Consider the following 17,374-nt stretch of genomic DNA (forward strand, 5'->3'; position numbering starts at 1 on the left):
ACCAGGCATCCAGTACCGAGGGTAGAGGTGGCAGGTTGGGGTACGCCTGCTCCTGTGGTGGAGAAGCCTTGTGGGGCGGCACAGGAAGCCCCGGTGCTAGGCTGAGGCTGGTGGAAGATGGAATCCTTCCATCCATCCGTGGAGGGGGAGAAGCTCATCCTCTCAGGCTTCCGGTTCCCTTGTGAGCCTCCTGAGTTCCTTTACACAAACCGCACCGCCTTCTCCTTGGGAGAGATCTACATAATGGTAGTTTGCCTCATTTTTTTGCAATGAAGAACTGGAGAGAAAGGACAGGAGACTGCCTTGCCCTGTGGTCACACTGCTAGTGAGTGTCAGAAAGTGGGTGGTGCCTTGCCAGCAGCTGGCACTGCTCCTCTGATTATGCTGCGCTTGGACTGAGCCATGCTTTATGAGGGGTCGGTGTATGTAGACACCATCGACTGCACTAGTCTCTGAGACAGTGCATTTTGATTTCTTTTTGTTCTGTTTGTATTGCACAAGGCACTCTCCTCTTTCACTCTTGATGGTACTGGAGATTGAATTCAGGGCCTTTTGCTCTGAGTTGCATCTTCAGTTTCTTTTTCTGTGATGATTTATGTATTCGAGACATGGTCTTGCCAGGTTGCTGAGGCTGGGCTTTAACTTGCCACCCTCCTGCCTCAGCCTCTCAGAATACTGGGATTACAAGTGTCTACCACCACATATGGCTCAAAAAGGACACACTGTTTTTTAGTATTAATTATCCTTTAAAGGGATTTCACAATTCACTCATCAGAGACAGTCCTTGGTATGAAAATCTCTGAACTGTATATCTTTACAGGTTGGACTTGAGTTTTTGCTTGATGAGTAGGGTGAACCAGCTAGGAAAATAGAAACACCTGTTTATTCCACAGGGAGGGCTGCATGTGGGGCTAAGTATGATGGGGGACTGATGTGAAAGACTCTGGAAAGAGTGAAATGTTTCCTCATAGTATAGTTATGCAGTTTGTTCACTGCAAGAGTGTCACCAACTGATGGTGAAAATGGGGTGATAATCTTGCCTGTGTCTCAGGCTGTGCCAGGTGCAGAGGTCTCTCTCAGAGACCTTGTGAGGCCCTGATAACAGATGGAGTTTCCAAAAGCACAGCATCGTGCAACTGTTTTCAGGATGCCAGGTCTAGGTTGAAATTGCTTATTGTGGTTGTGAACTAAGGTATATGTTTTGTCCTATGGAGACCTGAAGTGTGCAGGTGAGATTTTCACAAAGCATGCAGGGTAAGTGGCTGGGGATGACTTAAAATTGCAATCTAAAATGAAAAATAAAGAAAGCCTCACTGCCTTGGCCTTGTTCTCCAGGGAGCTCCACGGAGTCACCACAGAGGCAGCGCCCACAGTGTCGGCCATCAAGAAGGCGCCCTTGGAGTGACCCTGAATTGCCTCCAGTGACTGGCAAATCTTTTTTTCACATTGTTTCGTATTGTTACATTAAAACCTATAATATTTTAGAGCACTTCTAGCCATGCAGTAAGAAAATAAGTCTTGATAGTCAAATTGATGTGTGCATGTAACACACGGCATAGTGGAACTGCTGTTCGGATCCTTTGTTGTGTCCTGCTTCTGAGGGAGCCAGTGTGGCCTTCTTGTCCTTGGCAGCCAGGATAACCAGTTTCTGTAACCAAACACGCATGTGGGTTTGGCATTTATAGACTCCTAACACTTAGCCCAATAATCCGTGGAAGCATACTTTTTGTCTTATCATCATTGCACAGGAAATGGAGCTCAAAGAATATAAGTAATCTGGCCAAATACACAAAGCCGCATATCTAAAGCCTCAAATTAGAGTTTTAATTAAGGACCCTAAGACTCTAAAGGATTTTAACCAAGACACTGCCCCACTATAGAGTCTAGAAACATGGGGACATACAGACCTTGCTGCCTGCTGTCACATGGCTTAGTGTTCTGGAGATGGGCCATCAGAATTTGGGGGACATGTGAACCTCCAAGTCCCCAGGTGTAGGAAGTGGCTGAAGTTGGAGATGGATCACATGTGTGGGGCTAATGCAAGGCCAGGCCTGTGAACATAGAGAGCCCAAAGTGAGCCACATAACAAGCTGTTCCAGCTCTGGAAGGCAAGGTGCCCAGGTGAGTCAGTCAAATAAGCTGCTATGCAGAGGGGTTGAAATTGACATCAATTCCCTGAGTGCCTAAATAAATGGGCTAAGGTGGTTGAGCAGTTCCTTTCCTCCAATCCAGAGAGAGGGCCCACCTGATCCCAGCTTTGTGTGTCTTGCCCTTATTTCTTCACCTTTTCACCGCCCTTCACGGTCCTCACCCCAGGAAGTTTGAGAGCTGCATGAGTCATGGCACCTAAGATTACTGATGTTCAGCACAGAACCCGGGAGTCTGAGGCACGTCCCTCTGCCTCAGCTACTGTGAGACACTTTGGCTTCCTGTGCTCATGGAATCGGGATGGCTACGACTTAATGACCCAGCACCTACAAAAAGAGGAGGTTCTGTTCTCCCTAGGTCCCACTCACTTTTATGCTTCATGATATGTGACATGCCTCTTAACACGCATCGTGTCCCCTGTGTTAAGCAAAGACTCGGCTGTGAGTGTCTTCAGACTGTAAGAGAGGACAAGGAGCCAACTCTGTGGGTACAAGAAGACATACATAACCCTGCAGAAAAGGCTGAGATTGAGACGGAAGGATGGGCTCAGCAGGGTGGTGGGTATTCAGTGAGCAGGGTGGCGTGGGAGTCGGGCACAGGCTGGGAAAGGATGGGATGAAAATGACTCGTGGGCCTCCTTCCTGGACATTTGGAGCCAGGAAAACATATACCTGTTTTAAGTGCTCTTTATACCACGTGACCCCTGGGCACACTGCGATGCGTAACTTCAAGTCAGCTCATAACATGTGAAGCCTTGGGGTATACTTTTCCTCTTCTGGTCCTGTAGTTTTTTTTTCTTTCCACGGTAAGTTAATATCAGACACAGTGATCGAGCCAGTGAAGGGCACGTGTCAGGAGCAGTCTGTAGCAACTGTGCTTTGGGTACTTTAGATTTGGAGACTTTGGTCAAGTGGGAGCCCAGGGTCTGAATTCAGACCACAGTATTGGGGTGAGGAGGTCCAGGCAGGTCCTAAGAGTGCACATGAGAGCTGGGGAACAGGCCAATTCTTGGCAGAAACCTGCACTGAGCTCGGGTTGGGGTCTTCTGCTCCTTTGTTTCTGGGCAAGAAAGGTGTCCCTATGTCTTCAACAGTGGAAACCCATGGCGGCTGCCATTTGTACAACTGTCTATTGAGTGTATGGTCTTGTTCCACAAACTGCCAGGCTACTTTTACTAAAAAGAATGACTTCACATGGGCCTGCAAATGTCCCATGAGTGACTGAAAGCAGGATTACAAACTTTGACATTTCTGCCTTTGAGTCATCTTCCCTGGTGGTCCCCTTGGATTCTCTGAGCCATCCATAAATGTCTTGCGAGGCGCGAAAACCCCCATAGGCAACTTTCTTCCTGTCTGCCTTTGTTTCTAGCTTTGCTTGCTTGCTTTGGTCTCACTATGCAGTTCAATCTGTAGCTCAGGCTGACTTCACACTCCTGGTGATCCTTCTGCTCAACCTCCCAAGTGCTGGGATTACAGGTGTGCACAGCCACGCACTGCAACAGAATCTGCCTATCACTCCTTCTGAGAGGGCACCCTGAGCAGTCCTGAGGGGATGATCAGCCAGACCACCTTTGCCCAGGACTGCTTGTCAGCTCACACTTCTCATTCCCTTGTCTCTGTATTCTGGGTGCTCATGTCAGCCTGCAAAGACAGGCTGCAAACACTGGTCCACTTATCTACCCACCGCAGCTAGACACTGGAAACTGATCAAAGTATCTTTGCTGCCTTTCACCATTACTTTGTTGTTGGATTTCTTTAGCATGAGTGGCCAGCCCTGCTTCATTGGAATCCCAGGCTCAGGCCACCGATCTATGTCTCTGGTAACAGCTCCCCTCCTTTTTGGAGGCTGTCCTGTCTGTAATTCTCTCTACAAGAGTGACAATCTCAATCCTTGGGTGTAGGCAGAGGATTCAGTGTGTTCAGTAAGCTTATGGTTCAGCATGAAATGTATAAATAAGAACATACGTGAAACAGTTTTGCCCTAGGATAAATTACAGTTATGGCGGTGGTCTAACGTGGCGGAGGCCCAGAGCAGCAATGCCTACCACTTCCTGCTTCTTCTTCAGCCCTAACTGCAACTCGTCTTTCTGTCTGTGCACACAGAGAATTCCAATCAGTTGCTCACATGTCATCAATATCTGCCCCATGCACTACTTCCATCAGAGGTCACATATCTCTCTGTATCTGGTCGAAGGAGACAGCCCAGCTGCCATGAGTTGTGTGCTCCTTTTCACGTGCTCACCTTATCAAAACTGTTGATTTTTTACTTTTGCTTCTCTATTGCACCAGAATACTCAAACAATATGGACAACTTTTGATGTTAGACTTAATTACACATGGTGGAAGTGAGGAATTCTGTAGGAAACTCTAACTAGTTTGGGATAAGGATAACATTTCCAGTCAGCTGGAATGACCAGAAGATTGCACGTGGCTTGGCCCAAGTGTTTCATGTCACCAACTCCAGGACTTAGTATCCTTTGATTATTCCACTGAATTGTTGATTTCAGGGAATTCTGGGGCTGTGGAGGACCCTGAAAAACCATCTCGTCTGTTTTTCAGGAGTCCCTGCCTCTAAGTGTCTTACTTTCTAGGCTCCTGAGCTCTCAAATCTGTGGGCTTCTCTGTCTTACGTTGCTCTCCACAATTGTAAGGCTGCCTAAAGGCGTGGGTCCTAGGGTGGGCTGGTGTAGCATAGGAGGGCATGAATAACTGCTTGGGCATGCAGCACATTTCCACAAACACTTTCTCACCGGGTAAACTACCAATGGGAAACAAACGTGACTTGAACAATAATAAAAGCACCTGCAAACTGCTATGGAGCCAGGAGAACTTGAGAGGTTTCAGGGTCACCGCATCTGTGAACATGTGCAGCACTGCTGAGTTTGGGGTTGTTAAAGGTTGGCTCAGTCCAGCTTCCCTCTCTGATCCTCCAGCCCTCATACCCTCCTCTCCTGCTACAGCCCATCTTCTGGGAATTAAGCGCCTCCCTCTGGTTTTACTTTGGGATGAGCCTCCTTCACACCCTGAGATGCCCCTGGGCTTGAGTTCCTGGTCTCATTCTTCCACCCAGAGTGCACATGACCACTGCTGGCCAGTCAGAGCTAATCAGAGCCTGTGACAGAGGCTTTGCTCAAACCCGTTTTCTTCACTGCTGTGTCTGGTGAGAATTACTGCCTATCTTGCAGCCTCGGGACCTGGTCCTACTACCGTGGCATCCAGCATGGAGGACAATGCAGGAGAGGGGCACACAGGCCAAGGAGATGGATGTGGCCAGTCCTGAGCCTGTAGGACTGTTTACTGTTGAAGTGTGATTTTTAGATGGCAGACAGTCCTAACAAATCAAAGTTTGAACTTGTACAAGTCATCTGTATTTCAGCCTGTTTCCTCATCTATTACTTGGAAGATTTAAATGAGATAACACACACACTGAATGTAAATTTGCTATTAGTGATATGGTAATTATACAGTGGTGTCTCAGCTCATTAGCTTGATTCCTTGTATGAGTCTGGTTGCAAATCAAGTTGGACGAAAAAAAATCTGGTGTTTGGGGTCAATGTTGACTTACGGGAGATTTGATTTGGTTCTCATCTAATTCTGTTTCTATAATGGCTGATACATTGTGCCACCTTAGAAGTTTAAAAGCTTAACTACCTAACTCAGCAGTTCTACATCCTGGGGTGTAGAGGACATGCCCTAGGGTGGCTGTTTCCCATCCATGCTATTGTAATAGTTGTTTCATTGTATCAGCTTAAGAAGTTTAAAAGTTTAAGTGGCTCTGCAGCAGCCAGGGTCTTCACTTTGAAAACATCTTGAGGCTGTGCAAGAGGAGGCCATGGATATAGTGAGTGCTACAGCTGCCCCATGGTGGGTAGCCTGCTCACAACACAAGGGAGAAAAAGAGGCTTGTTCCCATTTATGTTGCTTCTTGCTGTCTTCTGCCAACTTCTGCCCCTTTGCCACGTCACCCTGATTGGGAGCCAGCTGATTCTGGACTAAAACCTCTACAAACTGTGAGCTAAACGAACCTTTCTGCACTTAATTTTGGGGCATCAGGTATTTTGTTTCAGCAATGAGACAAAAGTTGTGGAGAGAACTGAGTTCATGAACTAAGGTACGGCTGTAAAAGTATTGGTGAAGGATACAGGATTGTTTTGCTCTGCAAATAGTTTGTGGTACACATATGCACTCAGAGTCTCCCAGACTTGATGGGCTTTCTAGGATATGCAGGGACAGGAGATCACTGGTCCAGAGTCACCTTCCTCAGCAGGGCAATCTGTATTCTCTGCTCCCCTTCTGGGCTGTTCGGCTCTTTCCCTCAGACCACAGACCTCAGACCTCTTTTCCTCAGCCCATTCCCACCTTACTTAACTTGCCTGGGTACAGATTACTTCCGAGCTGGACCTCCATCCTCTGCTTCCCTAATCCTCAGAATTGCTCAGGAGGCAGGGTGTCTGGAGACAGCTTGGAGCATCTTTCCCAATAAGGAACTATGCCTACCAATTACTCATGTGGAATAAAACCACAACCACCCACACATGTTTCTAAGAGGGAAAACAAGTACATGACAGCTGTTCAATTTTTTACTCTTAACATTTTCCTGCTTATTAATTCATATTTTTGCTGAATACTAACTGGATTGCTGCTTCTGAACAGTTCTGAATTGTGAACTCCTAAAAGCAGGAAGAGATTGGTAGGAGCCACAGATTTTAAGTTGTGAAAAAAATTAAGCATGCAATCATAGTATCTATTATCTTCTTTTAGCAAATTATAAGGTAACTTCCTGGAAACCACTGCCCCTTAACACGGCATGCCTGATTGCCACTTTTCATTTTGATCCTGCGGACTGATTGCAGAGTCAGTCTGCCACTGAGCTACATTCCTAGCCATCTCTATTTTTTATATCAGATGGGGTCTTCTTAAGTTGCCCATGCTAGTCATGAAGTTGTTTGTTTTGTTTGTTTGTTTTGGCCATGAACTTTTGATGGTCCTGTTACAGTCATTTGAGTAGCTTATATTACAGGCATGTGCCATGGCACCAAGCCTCAGATTTATTTTTCAAAAATTATTTTCATTGGTACACTATTGACATATATACGATTACATTCATGATTTGTCCCTGTATGTTTTATATCATTTCTTTTTCTCATTCCTTCTTTCCTTCTCTTTATAAAACTTTGTTCCTATTGTTTTCCTGCTATTCTTTCTTATTTTATCTCTATCTCCACACTTCCTTTTGTCCTGTTTCCTCCACTGTTCCCCTTCCATTTGGACATTTTATTCCTACTTCCCAATATCTATTATACACGTGGGCTGTTACTCACACTTGGTTTCTCACACCAGGGAAACAATGTGGTATTTAAATGTGTGCCTGCTTTGTTTCACTTGAGAGTATGATCTCTTGGTACATCCATTTACCTAGAAAGGTCTTAAGTTTATCCTTTGTTATGGCAGAGTGGTAATTCATTGTATTAAGAAACCCTCATCATCTTTATCAATTGGCTGATGGGTATTTGGACTGTTTCTGAGATTTAGCTATTAATTTTGCTGTTATTAACATGGGTGTGCATATATGGATGTGGTACTATGCTTATTCTTTTGGGAAGATATCAAGAAGGTAACTAGCTTAGTCAAATGAAATATCTAGTTTTAGTTTTTTAAGGAATTTCCACACTGATTTCCACAGTGTTTTCACCAGTCTACACTCTCACCTACAGACAGAAGTGTTCCTTTTTCCCCACACCCCCACCAGCATTTGCTATTGGTTGATTTCTTGATAATAGCTATTCTTTCTGGGATGAGATGGATCCTCAGCATTATTTTAACTTTCAGTTTTAAATGATCAGTGATGTTGAACATTTTCTCATATATTTACTGGTTGTATTACTTCATCTGAGAAAATATTCATTTCAGATGCCCATTTTTAAATTGGGTCTTTAAATTTAGGGAGCTGATGTTTCAGTTCTTTATATATTCTAGATATTAGTTATTTGTCTGAAGAGTAGATGCTAATTTTTTCTCCATTTTATGGGTTTTCTCTTCACTCTGATGGTGGGTTCTTTTGCTGTGAAAAGTTTTTAGTATGATGTGATCCCGCTTGTTGACTCATATGTATCTAGGAATCTGTCCATTTCTTTTGCATTTTCCATCTCATTTAGAGTACAGGTTCTCACAGTAGGTACTGATGATCTTCTGGATTTCTGTAGGATGTATTGTGACTTCTCTCTTTTCATTCCGCATCATATGAGTTTGAGTCTTCCTTTCTTTTGATAAGGTTGGATAAGGGTTTGTCTATTTTATTTAATTTTTTAAAGAACCAGCTCTTGAATTCATTGATTCTTAGTATCATTTTGTTAGCCTCAATTGCATTAATTTCTGCTCTGATCTTTTAACTTCCTTCCTTAACTTGCTCTTTCTCAAAGCTTGAGGTTTAACATTAATAATTTATGTGAGCTTGCCCCATTTTTCTGATATGGTTCACTGCTATAAATTTCCAGTTTAGGGCTTTTTTCATTGTATCCCATTAGTTCTAGAATATCTTATTGGAACTATCATTTAGTTATACAAATTGTCTTATTTCTACCTTATCTGTAACTCATTTTTTTGTTCAGGACATTGTTATTTAATTTCTATGTATTTATATTACTTTTGTCATTCCTTTTCCCACTGATTTCCCATTTCATTGCACTATGATTTGATAACATACATGGAATAATTTCAATTCCTTTGCATTTACTTAAGCATGTTCTATGAGCTAGTATGTGATCTACTTTGGAGAAAGTCTACTGTGCTGCTGAGAGGAATGTGTTTTCTGTTGTGGGGTGGAACACATAACTGCTAAGTCTATTTTGAAATGTTTGGTTCATCTCCAATATTTTTCTTTTGGTCTAGTTGATCTACTTGTGACAGTGAGGTATTACACTTTATTAGTGTTTATTTGATTTCTCATATCCATTAATATTTGCTTTATACAGTTGGGTGTACTGGTATTTAGTGCATATATATTTATGGTTGTTATATCTTCCTCATATTATTCACTTAATGAGTATTAAATAACCTTCTTATTTCTTCTGATCAGTCTTGGCTTAAAAACAAACTTCATCTACAAATAGAATAGCTCATTTTTTTCCTGAGTTCCTGTCTTATGGAATATGGTTTTCGGTCCTTCAACTTTCCACCCATGGCTATTCATTGACTGGGGGTAGAAAGAACACGGCCACACCAGGAAGCAAGCCCAGTCTGGGAACCAGTGTCATACATGGGCTGCTGCCGGATGGGAACAGCCAAATCCAAGCCTCTCCCCAAGAGTCAGTGCCATTTGCAGACTGGGGATAGAGAGAACAAGGCCACACCAGGAAGCAAGCCCAGTTCAGGAACCAGTGTCATGTACAGGCTGCCACTAGGCTGCAACAGACAGACCCTAGCCAGTTCCAGGGTGCAGCTTGAAAACAAGAAATACTACCTCCCCACTGTCAGCAACAGGCTTATCCAGAGAAACACAGGCTGTAATAATAGCTGTGGAGGTGAAATGCAATTGGACACCTGTGGTGCTTTGGTGTTTCACTAACGCTGCAGGCCTAGGGCCAGTGGTCTGATCGATCATAGGTTCAGAGGATAGCAGTACGCTATGTGGCATCTAGAGGGGATCTCCTTCCAAGGGTTGCAGCCATTGTTGATTCCTGTGGTCTTATTTTGGAAGTCCTATGTCATTTTCATTGTTTTGCCAGGTTAGGTTGTATTCTCTTTTGTTTTGTTTATGTCAAATCCAAAGGCAGGAGCAGCTATTTTGAGGACAGCAAGATATATTATGGTAGTAATTTTGCATTTATTATCAGCTAACTTTGAAGTCCTTTATTGCATTCATTTTTTTGTTTTTATTGTTTCTATTCTATTTTATTGTTTGATTTTTACTAGGTTTGAAGTTATCTGGAGCTATTTTAAAGACATAAAAAAAAATTATGGTAACTATTGTTGATTTTGTAATGTTTCTGAAGTCCTATAGCACTTACATTGGTTTGATTTTATTGGTTTTAATTTGTCTTATCCTCTTAAGAAAATACAATGGTAGATCCAGTGATCAACTTGTTTTTCCTAAAAATGAAAGGTGAACTGAAACACACAAACTATAACAAGCCCAAAATGAACTGAATGCCTGCAAGTTTACACTGATAAGTAAACAAATCCTACTCCCCAGTCATGCCTTCCCTGATAGTCTCACTATAAGAAAGTTGTGGTGGGCCAGCCAAGTACTTGTTCCCACAACAAGACTCAGAGTTTTTGAGAAAAAACTCACAGTCTTATACTGTCCAGCTTGTAATAGTTAATGAAAAATTTACCAGATAAACCTTGTGTTTCAGTTTTTTTCTCTTCCCTTTGCCTTGCTTCAGAGGCCTGAGCTGCTGGACTATTCTGAAGCAGAGGACACCTTCAAAACATTTCCCCTCCTAGAACATGTAGACACTTGAGAAATACTTCTGTTTGCAGAAAACAGGGAGAAACAGAGGTCTTTAATCTGTGACACACTGTCTTCAGATATTTGGAGGACTGAAAATCTAGAGATTTCAAATCATGAGTTGAACAAACAAAATTCCAATTAAATGTAAAAATGGAATGCACATTGCTCTTAACCTTGAGAACAGTGAGTTAGAGAAACCGTGTATCATTTTTGCCAATGACTGTGGACTTCATGATTCTTGTTGAACTTCCGGATCAAAATTCAAATGAGCCAAAAAAGTTAATGGCAAAGCATTGACTATTTATACAGGAGAACCAGGAGCTTGGAAGGTAGCCGTCCAGGACTGTATTGCCCAGATGAAGCAGAGTTGGCCTTATAGAAGAAACATAGTGAGACACTTAAGAGAAGTCATGATGAACTGAATGACATCATCATTCAACCTGATGAGGAAGTAAGGGCATGCAGAGCACCATTTTGGTTCTTTAGCAGCAATCAAAGGAGACTCACCAGCAGATGGCTCAGTACCAGCAGCAGCAGCCTCACCTCAAGTGTCCACCTCAAGTATCACAAGGCCTACATCTTTGGAATCGGTAACAGGCAGAAGCTAGATGGCAGTCATCTGACAAATGGATCAAGTAATGGCAGCTCCTCCTGTGTCTGGATTTTATAAGGAGAGGAACGCACTTGAGAATGACTTTGATTCTTCCCCAGGGAATGGGAATAAGGTCTCTGACCGAGAAGAGAAGGTAGGGGTTATGTGAACCAGTTCAGTGTGGAGTATGAAAGTGTAAAGTCTCCTATGGCAGTAAAAACTCTCCCACACACCACTCAAATGACACAGACTCCAGTCATGACCCTCAAGAGGAGAAACTGGAGAGTGGAAAACATCACCAAACTGAGGGTTCCTACCATGTCCAGAATAGCTTGGACTTAAGTGTACATGTACAGGCTTCAGTTTGTAACATTTTTTCAGAAAATGTTTACACAGTGTCATTCAACTTGGGAAAAGATAGTGTCCAAAAGATTAATGCATACTTTTGTCACAAAAATGCATACTTTTGCTTTTTTGTGACTATTTTGGTTTTCTTTGATTTTCTATATTTCGTTGTTTTGGGGCTGTTTGTTTGGGTTTTTTTTTTTATTTATTTAGCTTCAATATCTCTGCCACACTGGATATTTTACCAGTTCATTTCTTTGAATGTTTCTAAAAGGACATTATTTGTAGGATTAAGGTTTGTAAAAATTGTTTTAAATTTTTTTTCCAATACCGGTGGTCAAACAACCTTGCACTTGCCAAACATGCTGCTGAGCTAAACCCCTGGCCTGGATCAAGTTATTTTTATATGCATTACTGTGAAGTTGTAAATGGAAATCTTTCCTTACAGTATAACACAATGATGGCTGTATAAATCAGTGTCTATCTAGAACCTGTGTTGTGTAAGGGCATTCTTACTCATGCTGCTATATGCTTCTGCACCACCCAGATTTGTTGGAGCAGATGTGTGTATGACTGCCAAGTTTTTCCAGTATAGTAGATGTTTTCACTGAATGCTGGAGTTCTTGATGGAGTGCTATAGTGGTTCCCATGTTAGATACCGTTTTCCTCACCATACATCTGTGCATTTTCTCTTCAGGTGACTGAATGTTTCAGAAATATGTGTGCAGAGTAACTCAGTTTCCATGAACTGTCATTTCCTGTAAATACATACTGCTCTGTGACTCTTTTATACCTTACCTGTGCTGACCAAACCTGAATAAAGATTTTATTGTAAATTAAAAACAAAGATATTTGCAAAAACTGAAGCTTGCATTTTAAGTGATTTGTGTTGAATATTCCAGGAACATAGAATTTTAGTTGTCTATAACCCTTATCAGAGAATAAAGAAGAAATTCTTTCCTAATAATAATTGTGATATAACCCCCAAATCTAAAATATGTGAAAAAAGAATAAAACAGATAAAAATTATCTATCTGCTTTGAGATATCCTAACAGAATTTTAGAAAATTGGTCAATAATACATTTAAAATATTAAACCCATATTGTGTTCCTCCCAGGAATGTAAGGCTGGCTCAATCTAGACAATATGTTTCTAAGATTTACCACAAAAGAGACAAAAGAGAAAAATCATGAGCATTACACTTTTTGTGGAAAAAGCTGTATTTTTATAAAGAAATGGTAGAATGTACAATCGGCCAGGTATGGTGGCACATATCTGTAATTCCAGCACTTGGGAATCTGAGGCAGTAGAAACTTTGGGAGATCAAGACAGCCCTGAGCTACACAAGGCCAGTCTGAATTATAAAGCAGAACCCTGTCACAAAACAATTTTATGCCCCACCTCTTGCCACAATCCTCTAGCTGCCATCAGGACTGGTAACCAGTATGGGCCAGGAGAAACAGTCAGCCATGCCCCTCATGAGCCCAACAGCCACCATTGGGACCAATAGCCAGCACAGGCCAGGAGAACCAGCCAGCCAAGCCCTCATACACCTGATGCTATTGGGAGAGTCTCAGTGTAGCCACCCCATACTGCACCACCTCCCTGGGAACCTAGGTTAGGAGAAACCAAATCCCCTACACCATGGATGTGTAGCCAACCTGGGATGCACCTGGGAATCCACAACTGTCTTGTCTAGAGGAACCTAGGGAAATGTCAAGACCAAGGAGCAAAGAATAATCTCAGACCTCCAGCTCACACAGATCAAGTCTGGCAGACACTGACATGGAAGAAATTGGAAGACACACACCAGAAATTTCTGAAAGGACAGCAGCTAAACTAAAGAAACAATTTCATGAGGCTGAAAAAGTATGTATCACGGCTTCCGGGAGAACATGGCAGACAGATAGCAGCAGCTACGGAGGCTCTCTGAGAGACCCAGCTTAGAATCCAGGAATGGTGTGGCATGAGCAATCCTAAACAAGAGGAGATATACCCTGCTGACCCAAGAATGAACTGGGCTGAGCGAAACCAACTGGGAATGCAATCCTGGTGCTATAACAGGAACAGATAAAGCCTCAGCATAGAAGCTGGAGCCTGTGCCATTGGAAGCCGCGATTTGGGTTTCCTGCCGCCGCTGTTGCGTCTGAATCGGCTCGGCAGGGAGAGAGACGCGCGAAAGCTCTGAGAATGGGAATCGGTGAACAGAGTTGAGAGTGGGACGGGCGGGGGGCCGTGCATTGACCTGTGGTGAGTGAGGGAAACGGGGACTCTTCTACGGTCTAGGAGGCTCCAACAGAGGACATTCTGGGACAGGGCAGACTTGCCGGAACAGGGCGCTGTAGTGACTTCAGTCACATATCCCCTTCTCAAGTGGGATTGGTGAGCAGTTTCTGAAATGAAACCTACTTGGTCTTGATGTATGAATTTTTTGATGACTCGCTGCTTTCTGTTTGCCAGTATCTTACTGAGGGTTTTTACATCTATGTTCATTAAAGAGATTGGCCTGTAGTTCTCTTTTTTGGGTTGAGAATGAGTAATGCTCACTTTCAGGCATAGCTTTGGAAGTGCTTCTTCCCTTTAGATTTCTTTAAAGAGATGGAGGAATACTGGCATTGGACATTAGATCTTCCATAAAGTTCTTACGAGCCAATCCCCTTCCCATAAGCAACTGGCTATCTGGAGAAACACAAGTTGTGATGATAGCTAATGAGGTAAAATACAACTTAATGCTTGTAGTGTTTAGTCTTTCACTGACTTTGCAGGCCTGAAGCTGGTAGGCTAATCAGCTATTAAGAGGATAACGATATGCAGTGTAGCATAAATGGGGGCATCTCTTTCTGAAGGTGGAAGCCATTGTTAATTCCCTAGTATCTTGTTTCAAAATCCTGTTATCAATCTCATTGTTTTGTTTGGTTGGGTTTTATTCCATTTTATCTTGTTTCATTTCATTATATCTGGTGGCATATGCAGCATTTCAAAAAAACAAGATCTATGATACCCATTTTGGATTTACTATTATTTTGCCTTGAAGTCTTCTGTTGCATTCATTGTTTTGTTTCTGTTCGTTTTACTCTGTTCTGTTCTGTTTGTTTGCTAGTGGTGAATCTCTCAAGGTGCACCTTGTCATTGAAATATCTCATTCTCTATCAATTTTGAAGGCAATTTTTGCAGGATACCTAAATTGGGTTTGGAAGATGTTATCTCTTTTCTCTCTCTTTGTTTCTTCCTTCCTTGTCTTTCTTTCTTTATTATTTCATACTGGGGTATCAAACTCATGACCTTGCATTTGCCAGGAAGATGCTTATGCCACTCAGCTAAATACCTGGCCTGATGCTATCTTTTCACTCCAAGCCTCCTGACCTTCAAAGTATGTGCTGAGAGGATACAAATGAGTTTACCCTTATGTGGGTCTCATTCCCTTTCTTTAAAAGCCTTCAAGAGTTTGTCCCTGTGATGAGTTTCTGGTACTTTGAGTGTAATGTGACCCAGAGAGGTTCTGTTTTGCTCATGGCTATTTGGGATTCACTATGCTTCACTTATCTATATGTTTATCTTTTCTTATATTTTGAAGGTTTTCTGCCACTATTCCTGTGAATAGCTTTCTAATGCCACTTATGTTCTCTTCTGAATTTTCACATATCTTAATTACTCCTTCATTAGTGTTCTTTGGATTCTCTAGCAGCAGTTGGTTGGATCTATTTTTCATATTCTCTTGTTGCTTTGAAGATGTCTTTGAGTAACTGACCTTGGAAAATATTTTCTTGCTTTGAAATTCTATCCTCAAATTGGTAACTTTTTCTGCCCACACTTGCAATGCAATATTTGATCACCTGAATTGCTGACTGAAACCTTTTCACAGACTCTAATCCTTTGCTAAATTGACCATTTATGAGTTGCACAATTTTGGTTAGTTCAAGATTTTTATTATTGTCTTCTGCATCACTTGGTTATTACTTTCCATTATTTTTTAGGATGCCACTGAGTATCTCTCTGACACTAAGTTGCTAAAATTCTAACATCACTTTCTAAGACATACATGTTGTGTTTTTAAACATTGACCAGGATGGAAGCGATTAACAAAATTGGCATTGATTTTTAGTTTTTTGTTCTGGTCATAAGATGCATTCTGGTCATAAGTTCTTAACTTATGACCAGAATGCATCTTATCTGCTTTGTAGGACCATTTTTAGTAACATGGCCTGTGACTCTTCTATAGAGGCAGAGTAGTTCCTTTTTGGATTACTGGAAAGTATTGGAATGGGTAGAAAAAACAGAGTGATAAGTAGAAGAATTAAGAGGTAGTTATTATCATTATTATTTTGTGGTACTGGAGTTTGAACCGAGAATCTTCACACCTTCTTTCATTTTTCTGACAAAGGCTAAGTTGCAAAGTTGTCCAGGCTGGCCTAAAACTTGTGATCCTGCCTCAGCCTCCTAGAGTACTAGGATTATAGACATATGTCAACGCGTCCCACTGAAATGTAGTTCAAAGAAGATTTGGGGTTTTTTTTGTTGGCTTATTTGTTTTAGTTACAAAAACAAAAAACTGGGGGGGGGTACTTAGACTTCATTGGACAGTATGTACTATTGACAATTTTAAAATTCTACTGACGATGGAACTACAACAGCAGCAAGACAATTCAATCAGGTTAAAAGGGTCCTTCAGAAAGATCTTCATACCAGACAGTGGAACGGACCAAGCTAAGAGCTAATTTGGGGTTCAGGGGATGGTTGTGGCTTTCCAGAGAATGCTGAATCGCCTATCTGGGTGCCACTGTATTATGGATCAGACCCAGAGAGGGAATTGATTCCATCTCTGCAATAAGTAGATCCTCAGTTCTGTGACAGTGATGCCTCAGAGGCTGCTCTACAACTGATAGACAAGTTAGGTAAAAGATTTTATGTATTAGGTAGGATGATTGAACTAAAAGGGGTATTTTATGTCAAAAGGAAAATTTAAATATGTTACAAAGTGTCATGATTGTTAAACTGTAATGTCATGTATGGTTTTGATTTCTATGGTTTTTCTGTGTAAAATATGCAAGTGTTAACATTCCATTGGTATTCAAATGTTAAAACATCCTTGGTTGTTAAAAAATAATGGTTCTGTTTTATGTTCTGAGGTGCTTGCTATTTCCCTTAGATGAAAATGCCAAGCTTACTGCCTCTACTACACTGTACTATTGTCAATCTTTTCTTCTGGATGTTCAACAACTGAGGTTTAGAGACCAAAAATCAGAGAGATAGGGGGACTAAGAGGATAGTCACTATTGTGGCCCTAGCCTTCCAAGGTCAATGAGGACCTAAGACTTAAGAAAGCCTATGCTGCATCAGTGTATACTCAGCGAGTCCCTGATCTTCTGACCAAGAAGATCAAGACCACAGAGGAAAGTGATCATTGGTGTAGTGTGTGCCTAAGGAGAGTCACCAGGAGAAAAGGCCTCCCAGGCTTTCATAGAAAGCAACTTGGCCAAGCCATGGCTGTGACTCATCCAAACAGGTGACACTGACAAGGGGAGCTAAGAGGTGCTATACATTATTCCAAGGCATTTCCCGAGGAAACTTAACTGACCTTGGTAGATAACGGAAACTGACTGTAATTAATGCATGTCCCACCTTAACTTGATCTTTAACATCCTTCAGAAAAGTATAATTACTAGAGGTATATAAAACAATGTTATAGTAATATATTAGTCATAAAAGAAATTCAAATCCCTAATACCTTCTGATAATTGCACGCTACACTGTTACAGATTAACGGACTGTAATGGGTTAAATTACTGAATGCAGGAATTTAAAATCCTTGGACTGCACTTAAAACAAAAAGGGGTCAA

The 17,374-nt window shown here is 41.9% G+C and overlaps 1 protein-coding gene and 1 pseudogene across 1 annotated transcript in view; both read left to right on the forward strand.

Annotated features, from left to right (window-relative positions):
- The window catches only part of LOC100732189 (leucine-rich repeat-containing protein 37A3-like), a 44,414-nt gene extending 42,107 nt beyond the window's left edge, over positions 1-2,307 (forward strand). Inside the window, exon 15 of the mRNA XM_063242680.1 lies at positions 1,336-2,307. Within this exon, the coding sequence (XP_063098750.1) occupies positions 1,336-1,405 (70 nt within the window). The 3' untranslated portion in view covers positions 1,406-2,307. The remainder of the gene's footprint in view (positions 1-1,335) is intronic.
- Positions 2,308-2,339: 32 nt separating this feature from the next.
- LOC111755649 (pre-mRNA-splicing regulator WTAP-like) lies at positions 2,340-12,241 on the forward strand (annotated as a pseudogene).
- The last annotated feature ends 5,133 nt before the right edge of the window (positions 12,242-17,374 follow it).

Source organism: Cavia porcellus, unplaced genomic scaffold (genome assembly GCF_034190915.1).
Source record: "Cavia porcellus strain 051 isolate PalLab524CR breed Dunkin Hartley unplaced genomic scaffold, mCavPor4.1 scaffold_32, whole genome shotgun sequence".
In the NCBI taxonomy this organism is placed as follows: domain Eukaryota; kingdom Metazoa; phylum Chordata; class Mammalia; order Rodentia; family Caviidae; genus Cavia; species Cavia porcellus.